Source organism: Lepidochelys kempii, chromosome 3 (assembly GCF_965140265.1).
Source record: "Lepidochelys kempii isolate rLepKem1 chromosome 3, rLepKem1.hap2, whole genome shotgun sequence".
Lineage (NCBI taxonomy): Eukaryota > Metazoa > Chordata > Testudines > Cheloniidae > Lepidochelys > Lepidochelys kempii.
In genome coordinates, this window is record NC_133258.1 from 198,851,652 (window position 1) to 198,861,983 (window position 10,332).

At 47.7% G+C, this 10,332-nt stretch overlaps 1 protein-coding gene across 1 annotated transcript in view; it reads right to left on the reverse strand.

The window, feature by feature from the left end:
- Positions 1-9,797, reverse strand: part of ISM1 (isthmin 1) — a 69,069-nt gene extending 59,272 nt beyond the window's left edge. The window contains exon 1 of the mRNA XM_073339592.1: positions 8,894-9,797. Coding sequence (XP_073195693.1) covers positions 8,894-9,307 — 414 coding nt within the window. The 5' untranslated portion in view covers positions 9,308-9,797. The remainder of the gene's footprint in view (positions 1-8,893) is intronic.
- Between the last annotated feature and the right edge of the window lie 535 nt (positions 9,798-10,332).

The following is a 10,332-nucleotide window of genomic DNA, read 5'->3' on the forward strand; positions in this document are numbered from 1 at the left end:
GGTTGAATCAGTGTTTTCTCCCCCGTGCTGCTGCTACCAGAGCATTATCGTCAGCAACAGATGCATAACATGTACCAGATGGCTGGGAAATGGATATACATGTAGGGAGAATAGCAAGAGCAAAAATAAGAATGGAGATAGAAGCAAATTGTTTAATTTTAGGGTGGGAGTTTTATATGAAATTCTTTCATCTACCAACCTAATTAATGATGAGAGTTACCTTAATTGGAGGGCAAAAAGAAGTCAGACATAAAACCTCACTTCTAAAATGCTGGAATCTCTTCCGTTATTTGGAAGAGCAAGTGGTAAGGGAAGGAATAGATCCTCCCAAAGAGACTGAATTAGAGGCCTTTACATATAAATATAAAATACCTTTATTTATAGTCTGTAGATCTGTAGCCACACTTGAAGTTTATAGGGCCTGATTCAGAAGGCATCCTTATGCAGGAAAGGCACTTAAGAATGTACTAAATCATTTCTGTTTAGTCCTGAATTCTCATTCACACATATAGGGCCCAGAGAAGGAGAGCAGTCAACAGGAACAGAGGGAAACCTTCCCATAGTTAGGACCCTCCTTCCAGATGACCTTGGGGTATCCTCTAGCACTGAGGTTGCCTTTCCGGGGGAGGGAACTCCAGTCATTAGGAAAAGACAGGTGTTAGTAATGGGAGATTCGATCATTAGAAACATAGATAGCTGGGTTTGTGATGACTGGGAGAACCGTATGGTGACTTGCCTGCCTGGTGCGAAGGTTGCGGATCTCTCGAGGCATCTCGATAGACTTATGTGTAGTGCTGGGGAGGAGCCAATGGTCGTGGTACATGTAGGTACCAATGACATAGGGAAAGGTAGGAGAGACGTCCTGGAGGCCAAATTTAGGCTGCTAGGAAAGAGACTGAAATCCAGGACCTCTATGGTGGCATTCTCAGAAATGCTTCCAGTTCCACGTGCAGGGCCAGGTAGGCTGGCAGAGCTGCAGAGTCTCAATGGGTGGATGAGACAATGATGTAGAGAGGAGGGGATTAGATTTATTAGGAACTGGGGAAACTTTTGGGATAGGGGGAGCCTATACAGCAAGGATGGGAAAAGGATAAAGTATGGGCCAGATCAGACAAGAAACATTCACATAAAGAATCTGACACATCAGAAAAGGGCAGACAAAAACTGTGACAAGTTTTTTAAGTGCTTGTACACAAATGCTAGAAGTCTAAATAATAAGATGGGTGAACGAGAGTGCCTCGTGTTAAAGGGGGATATTGACTTAATAGGCATCACAGAAACCTGGTGGAGTGAGGACAATCAATGGGACACAATCATTCCAGGGTACAAAATATATCGGAAGGACAGAACAGGTTGTGCAGGGGGGAGGGAGGGAGTGGCACTATGTGAAAGAAAATGTAGAATCAAATGAAATAAAAATCTTAAATGAATCCACATGCTCCATAGAATCTCTATGGATAGTAATTCCATGCTCTAATAAGAATATAACAGTAGGGATCTATTGTTGACCACCTGACCAGGACAGTGATCGGGATGATGAAATGCTAAGGGAGATTAGAGAGGCTATCAAAATAAAAAACTCAATAATAGTGGGGGATTTCAATTATCCCCATATTGACTGGGTACATGTCACCCTCAGGACGAAATGCAGAGACAGAATTTCTCAATATTTTACATGACTGCTTCTTGGAGCAGCTGGCATAGGAACCCACAAGGGGAGAGGCAACTCTCAATCTAGTCCTGAGTGGAGCGCAGAATCTGGTCCAAGAGGTAACTACAACAGGACCGCTTGGAAATAGTGACCATAATATATTAACATTTAACATTCCTGTGGTGGGAAGAACACCTCAACAGCCCAACACTGTGGCATTTAATTTCAGAAAAGGGAACTATGCAAAAATGAGGAGGTTAGTTAAACAGAAATTAAAAGGTATAGTGACTAGAGTGAAATCCCTGCAAGCTGCATGGGCGCTTTTCAAAGACACCATAATAGAGGCTCAACTTAAATGTATACCTCAAATTTAAAAACTCAGTAAAAGAACTAAAAAAGAGCCCCCGTGGCTTAACCATGTAAAAGAAGCAGTGAGAGATAAAAATGCATCTTTTAAAACGTGGAAGTCAAATCCTAGTGAGGTAAATAGAAAGGAGCATAAACACTGCCAATTTAAATGTAAAAATGTAATAAAAAAGCCAAAAAGGAGTTTGAAGAACAGCTAGCCAAAAACTCAAAAAGGTAATAACAAAATGTTTTTTAAGTACATCAGAAGCAGGAAGCCTGCTAAACAACCAGTGGGGCCCCTGGACGATCGAGATACAAAAGGAGCACTTGACGATAAAGTCATCGCGGAGAAACTAAATGAATTCTTTGCTTCAGTCTCCACGGCTGAGGATGTTAGGAAGATTCCCAAATCTGAGCCGTCTTTTGTAGGTGACAAATCTGAGGAATTGTCACAGATTGAAGTGCCAGTAGAGGAGGTTTTGGAATTAATTGAGAAACTTAACAGTAACAAGTCACCGGGACCAGATGGCATTCACCCAAGAGTTCTGAAAGAACTCAAATGTGAAATTGCGGAACTATTAACTATGGTTTGTAACCTATCCTTTAAATCAGCTACTGTTCCCGATGACTGGAAGATAGCTAATGTAATGCCAATATTTAAGAAGGGCTCTAGAGGCGATCCTAGCAATTACAGACCAGTAAGTCTAACGTCCGTACCGGGCAAATTAGTTGAAATAAAGTAAAGAATAAAATTGTCAGACACATAGAAGAACATAAATTGTTGCGCAAAAGTCAACATGGTTTCTGTAAAGGGAGATCATGTCTTACTAATCTGCTAGAGTTCTTTGAGGGGGTCAACAAACATGTGGACAAGGGGATCCAGTGGACATAGTGTACTTAGATTTCCAGAAAGCCTTTGACAAGGTCCCTCACCAAAGGCTCTTCTGTAAATTAAGTTGTCATGGGATAACAGGGAAGATCCTTTCATGGACTGAGAACTGGTTAAAAGACAGGGAACAAAGGGTAGGAATAAATGGTAAATGGAGGGGGGTAACTAGTGGTGTTCCCCAAGGGTCAGTCCTAGGACCAATCCTATTCAACTTATTCATAAATGATCTGGAGAAAGGGGTAAACAATGAGGTGGCAAAGTTTGCAGATGATACTAAACTGCTCGAGATAGTTAAGACCAAAGCAGACTGTGAAGAACTTCAAAAAGATCTCACAAAACTAAGTGATTGGGCAACAAAATGGCAAATGAAATTTAATGTGGATAAATGTAAAGTAATGCACATTGGAAAAAATAACCCCAACTATACATACAACATGATGGGCGCTAATTTAGCTACAACTAATCAGGAGAAAGATCTTGGAGTCATCATGGATAGTCTCTGAAGACGTCCACACAGTGTGCAGTGGCAGTCAAAAAAAGCAAAAGGGATGTTAGGAATCATTAAAAAAGGGATAGAGAATAAGACAGAGAATATCTTATTGTCCTTATATAAATCTATGGTATGCCCACATCTTGAATATTGTATACAGATGTGCAGTGATGAGCTGCCAAAATCTTAACAACCAGTTCCCTCCTCACCCCATGAGGGGGTCGTGGCCTGCCCCCGCCCCCTGGGACTCCTGCCCCATCCAAACCTCCGTGTTCCTTGATGCACCCCCCCGGGACCCCTGCCCCATCCACCCCCCCTCCCCTGTCCCCTGACTGCCCCCAGAACCGGGCAGGAGGGTCTCGTGGACCACCGTAGTGGGTGCCCACCCCGGCCCGCCCCTAAGAGCCAGAGGGACCTGCCGAGGGGTGAGATGGGGAGTCCTGGCGGTGCTTACCTGGGGCGGCTCCCAGGAAGCATCCGGCAGGTCCCTCTGGCTCCTAGGGGCGGGATAGCATAGCTGTGGGGAGCAGGGGGAGTGGCCGCTCCCCACACTGATCACATCAAAAGTGGTGCCTTAGGCTGGAGCACCCACAGGGAAAATTTGGTGAGTGCAGAGCCCCCACCGGCAGCTCCCCACCCGGAGCCCGACCCCAGCTCACCTCACTTCCGCTTCGCCTCCTCCCCTGAATGAGCCGCCCAGCTCTGCTTCTCCACCTCCCGCCCCTCCCACTTCCCACGAATCAGCTGTTTCTGCGGGAAGCCGGGGTGGGCTGAGAAGCAGGCATTAGAAAAGGTTCAGAAAAGGGCAGCTAAAATTATTAGGGATTTGGAACGGGTCCCATATGAGGAGAGATTAAAGAAGCTAGGAATTTTCAGCTTGGAAAAGAGGAGACTAAGGGGGAATATGATAGGGGTATATAAAATCATGAGTGGTGTGGAGAAAGTGAATAAGGAAAAGTTATTTACTTGTTCCCATAACATAAGAACTAGGGGCCACCAACTGAAATTAATGGGTAGCAGGTTTAAAACAAATAAAAGGAAGTTCTTCACACAGCACACAGTCAACCTGTGGAACTCCTTGCCTGAGGAGGTTGTGAAGGCTAGGACTATAACAGGGTTTAAAAGATAACAGGATAAATTCATGGAAGTTAAGTCCATTAATGGCTATTAGCCAGGATGGGTAAGGAATGGTGTCCCTAGCCTCTGTTTGTCAGAGAGTGGCGATGGATGGCAGGAGACAGATCACTTGATTATTACCTGTTAGGTTCACTCCCGCTGGGGCACCTGGCATTGGCCACTGTCAGTAGACAGGTTTCAGAGTAACAGCCGTGTTAGTCTGTATTCGCAAAAAGAAAAGGAGTACTTGTGGCACCTTAGAGACTAACCAATTTATTTGAGCATGAGCTTTTGTGAGCTACAGCTCACTTCATCGGATGCATACCGTGGAAACTGCAGCAGACTTTATATATACACAGAGAATATGAAACAATACCTCCTCCCACCCCACTGTCCTGCTGGTAATAGCTTATCTAAAGTGATCATCAGGTTGGGCCATTTCCAGCACAAATCCAGGTTTTCTCACCCTCCACCCCCCCACACAAATTCACTCTCCTGCTGGTGATAGCCCATCCAAAGTGACAACTCTTTACACAATGTGCATGATAATCAAGTTGGGCCATTTCCTGCACAAATCCAGGTTCTCTCACCCCCTCACCCCCCTTCCAAAAACCACACACACAAACTCACTATCCTGGGCTGGATGGACCTTTGGTCTGACCCCGTATGGCCGTTCTTTTGTTCTTATGTAGAGCCAAATTTATGCTCACTTGACTCATTCAAATCATTCTATTGACATCCCAAAGTGTCAGTCTATATTAGATATTAGTCATAAACGAAGTAGAAAATAGCATTTTAAATTTGCCCTCTTAGTGATACCAAAGATTCAGGTCAGAGTTTAAAGTGTTAAAAATTTTGGTATACCTACAGGTTTTGATGCAAATTTTCCTACTCAGTTACATTTCAAAATGTTTGTGGCACAGAAAGTTCTTTCTTGGGTATGGCAAGTTGTTTGTGCATACAACAGATTTTATCAAAGGTAGAATTTATCTAATCATATAGCTCCACTACTTAAATAGCTTTTATTTTCTCTTCACAGCACTAGCAGAGCAGCAAAGACAGAGTAGCAAAAAATCAATAAGAGAAGAAAGAATAAGCCCTGAATGATTTCAGAACACCTTTCCGTAACCCCTGACTATATAGGATCACAGTAGAATAACCTGGATAACTGTATATGTCGAGCAAGCTAAACAACTATGCATATATCAAGCTGACCGCTGTTACATCACATATGGATTTTATCAACCAGTTGAAAAAAAAAATTATAAACTAACAGCAACTTGATTTACTACCTTTTGTTTGTAACAACCGATTTATTTGTTATGGTTCTCTTTACTTTCTTTACATGCACTTTTCACAGAGGAATTCAGTGAGGGAGCAGCATACATCTTGTGCTTTAACAGCACAAAATAATTGTTACCAGAGCAAACTTTTCAAAAATAAAAATACTGTGTATGAAAACATCTGCCCTGTAACATTCTGAAATGCAATTTTTTTAGAGCAGGTTACAATATTTTTTGGCTAGAGGATGAATCCCTGCAAGTTATGAAAGCAACAGACTGATAAATTTCCATCTGTTCAAATGTTCACCATGGTCTGATATACTCTCTGCCCTTAATGTCTGTTACAGAGATGCTCTCCCAAATACATAACTGCAAAATCAATTCAGTGGGGAAGTACATAAAACGTTTTATGCTACAAATGGGAAAACATTATGAAAAATACTGAACTGCTAAACCCATCATGTGCTTAAAGGCACAGACTTCTTTTATAATAGATAATTTTATAAAACAGGATATAGAGACTTCTTGGAAGTCAACTGTCAATAGTTTTTAACAGCAGCTGGCCAACTAAATAGATACTAGTTTACTACAATTGTCTGAAGAGGATGACTTTTCCTTTCTTTCACCCTTATCCCTATGTAGTACTTTTAAAAAAACTCCTTTGAGAAATGGTATCACCTACCATTTCCATTTGCCCAGATGTTTTCCTCATTAGCCTGTCAGGAAAGGCAAATACAGGGTAATTCTAATGATAGCAAACACCTCATAAAAAAACCTCTCCAAATTTACTTTTCCACAAAATATAATTTTAAGGCACTTCATGAACCCCTGCGGAAAGAAAGCATCATTTACAAAATATTATTACTAGAAATCTTAAAGATATTAAAAAACTGGAATGTCAGTCTAGTGATAAAATTTTAGTTTACAAGACAGAATACAACCATGGACCTTATTCAAGGCACTTTGCTCAATTCTGACTTCCACTTAGTTCAGCAGGAAATGGTCTGAGTAACAGCCTGATCCTGCAATGTAAAATGCATGGGTGGACTGCTACATATGCAGAGACCCACTCTGTGTGTGTGTTTTGGGTGTGTGTGTGTGTGTGTGTGAGAAAGCCTGGATTTGTGCTGGAAATGGCCCATCTTGATTTTCATACACATTGTAGGGAGAGTGGTCACTTTGGATAAGCTATTACCAGCAGGAGAGTGAGTTTGTGTGTGTGGTTTTTGAAAAAAGGGGGGGGGTGAGAAAACCTGGATTTGTGCTGGAAATGGCCCACCTTGATTATCATACACGTTGTAAAGAGAGTGGTCACTTTGGATGGGCTATTACCAGCAGGAGAGTGGGGTGGGAGGAGATATTGTTTCATGGTCTCTGTGTATATAATGTCTTCTGCAGTTTCCACAGTATGCATCCGATGAAGTGAGCTGTAGCTCACAAAAGCTCATGCTCAAATAAATTGGTTAGTCTCTAAGGTGCCACAAGTACTCCTTTTCTTTTTGTGAATACAGACTAACACGGCTGTTACTCTGAAACCACTGAAGTTAGTGATTTCACACTGAGCATTGCAGAATAAGGACCCAAGGGGAATAAGGAGTGCTGAACAGGAAGCCCTGTCCTCTATTAACTAGGAATAAGAAAGAAGTGGTTTTAATATAGTTATACTTAAATTTATTATTATTATATATTTTCTCTCAGTTCTCTGCAGGATATACAAGATATTTCATTTTTTCTATACCTGCATTTAGACAGAAGAAAAAAAATCAATCAGTATAAAAACCCACTTTACTAGAGATTTAAGATGTATTCAATTTGATCTTACATCTTCCACTACTGGTCTCAAGCCATTGTAAATAACTGGCAACAGTAACTAACACTGTTAAGAAGAGGAGCCATCGGAAGAACAGGAAAGCACAAGAAACAGTGCTCTAAAATTCACTGAGATCATTTCAAGGGACATCAGTCATTTCGGTCCCAAGTTACTAGTGTTACACACATATTTTGTCCTTTTATTGTTGAAATGAAAATTATTTCCGTCAGCAGCAAAGAATCATGAAGCTTGGGTTAGAGAGAGAGAGTTATTTACACTGAAGGGTGAAATTCAATTATTTTTGGTGGTTTTCACTGGGGTCTTCTCCACACCTCACGTTTGAGCTTCGGCACATGGAGAAGTCTGCTTTCATCATTTATATGAAAATTTCATTAATAAGTCAGCAAAAATACAGCAGCTCTCTCCAGACGTTTTTGAAATACTTGCAACTTTACCAAATCATATGAGAAATCAAAGTGGGAGCTACTTCTAGCCACGTGTCCCCACCCCACTCCCGCCCCCCATCCCAAGACAATATAAATGCAGCTAGCAGTTTCAAAAGCTAGTTTGATAAAAGCGTGTCCGGGAACAGCGCTCGGCAAGTCGGGGAGAGAATGGCTGTGACAAGCAGGAGAGTGACGGGTGGGAAGGAGGGGAACCCATGGGGTGGGGAAAACGGGTGCACGGGGTTGCAGAGATTTCAGCCCAGGTGGGCCCTGGCGGCTTCATGCCACCCCCTACAAATCATTTCGTTCAGTGCAGGCCCCCGAGCTTGCTTGAATTCGCACCTTTTCAGCACAAACACGAGGCTCTGGTTGCCACTTTGCACGAATTCAACCAATGCGTCTACGTTTTAAGGATGGAGAGGGGACAAGCACCTGAGGGCAGCAGCACTGACTGGGCGTGGGGGTAACATGGACGGAGGGAATTCAAGCTTCCCTCTACCGCCCCATTCCTAGGGGCATCACTGCACCTGAACAACAATAGCGGGGCTGTCTCCAGCCCACGCGTCTTTCTTTTAAGGGGGCGTGGGTCATGCCGGGTCCCATCCCCTGCCCCTGTACCATGGACCTGGGGGCATCGTGCAGCAGCCAGCCTCAGGTTCGTGCCACCCACGGGCACTGGTCGGGGGCTGCCTCTTTGCGGGGAATCCGGATCCAGGAGGGTCTCAGGCAATGGGGAGGCCCACCCACGCCTGCATTTTTGTCGAGGTGCCCCGCCCCCCAAACACACCAAGCAGCCCGGGGCCGGCGCCACACGCCAGGGCTGGAAGCAGTGAAGGAAACGCCCCGCGGGCGGGACTCACCTGCGGCTGGCCCTGGGTGCTGTTGGCCGGCGCGGGGTCGGGCTGGGCCCGCAGCACGGTGATGTGCAAGGTGAGCAGCAGCAGCCCCAGTAACAGCAGCAGCTCCGCCGCCAGCCGCACCATCCTCTTGAAGCGGGCGGCTTTAGGGCCCCGCAGGAGCGGCGGCAGCAGCCGGGAGGGAGGAGGAGCCGGAGCCGGAGCCGCAGCAGCCCCGGCCGGTGCGGTGGCCCCGCTGTCCGGCCGAGCCGGGGTGGCGGGGCCCGGGCCTGCTGCGGCCGGCGGCGGGGGCTCGGCTGGCAGCCCCGCGCTCCGGAGTCCGCATGGGCTCGCCAGGGGGTCTCCGGGGCGGGGGGCTGGGGAGCCAGGCGCGCGGGGCAGCCCGCAGCCGGCGGGGGCCCGGGCCGCGCTCCGCATCCAGGGGGAGGCGAACGGGGAGCGGCCGCCGGGCTCCCTCACATGGCGGGGGCCGCTGGGGCCAGCGCCGGGACGCCGCGGGCTATTGCTGCGGGCTCCGCGGAGGGGAGGGCGCCGGCTTCCGCCTGCTGCGCCGGCCTCCCCCACCACGATGCGGGGCTTGGTTCTCCCTAGCTCCACTTCCCTGCACGGGCTGGGCGCCCCCCCTGTGCCCCTCACGCTGCACTGCACGGGCTAGGCGCCCCTAGTCCCACCTCACTGCACGGGCTGCCCTAGTCCGCCTGCCCCCCTCTCCCTGCCCGGGTTAGGCGCCCCTAGCTCCCCCCTCACTGCCCGGGTTAGGCGCCCCTAGTCCCACTCTACTGCCCTAGCCCCTTCCCCCACTGCACGGGCTTGGCGCCCCTCGCCCTTCCCCTCTCCCTGCACGGGCTTGGCGCCCTCTCGCTCTTCCCCTCTCCCTGCACGGGCTTGGCTGCCCTCGCCCCCCTCTCCCTGCACGGGCTTGGCGCCCCTCGCCCTTCCCCTCTCCCTGCACGGGCTTGGCGCCCCTCGCCCTTCCCCTCTCCCTGCACGGGCTGCGCCGCCTTCCCAGGCAGTGCCCGACCGACCCCCTTGCACGCTGCCCGTAGGCACAGCTTTATCCTCCCGGCCTCTGGCTGGGCTAGCCCCGGGCTCTCTGGCTGGCTGTCAGCGCCTACTCCTAGGGCGAATGGCTCCCTTCCTGCCCCGGAGAGGGGTGACTTCCCTCCGCGCCCAGCGGTGGCCCCGGGGGCTGAGTTTAGCTCTGAGCTGGGGGTGCCGGAGCCCCGCTTCTCCTCCGCCTCTTCCTGCCGGTGCTGCGGGCTCCAGCCTCGGGGACACTCATCTCCTCGGCAGGGCGGCGGCAACTTCCCTTTGCCCTCATGCTGCTGCGGGCTCCTGCTGCCCTTTCATCCCGTTGCCGACTTCTCCCCCGCGGGGTTAATCCGGGGTAGATTGGTGCCTGTCTCCTCCTCCTCGGAGCTAAACTCCCGGTGCCGCAGCAG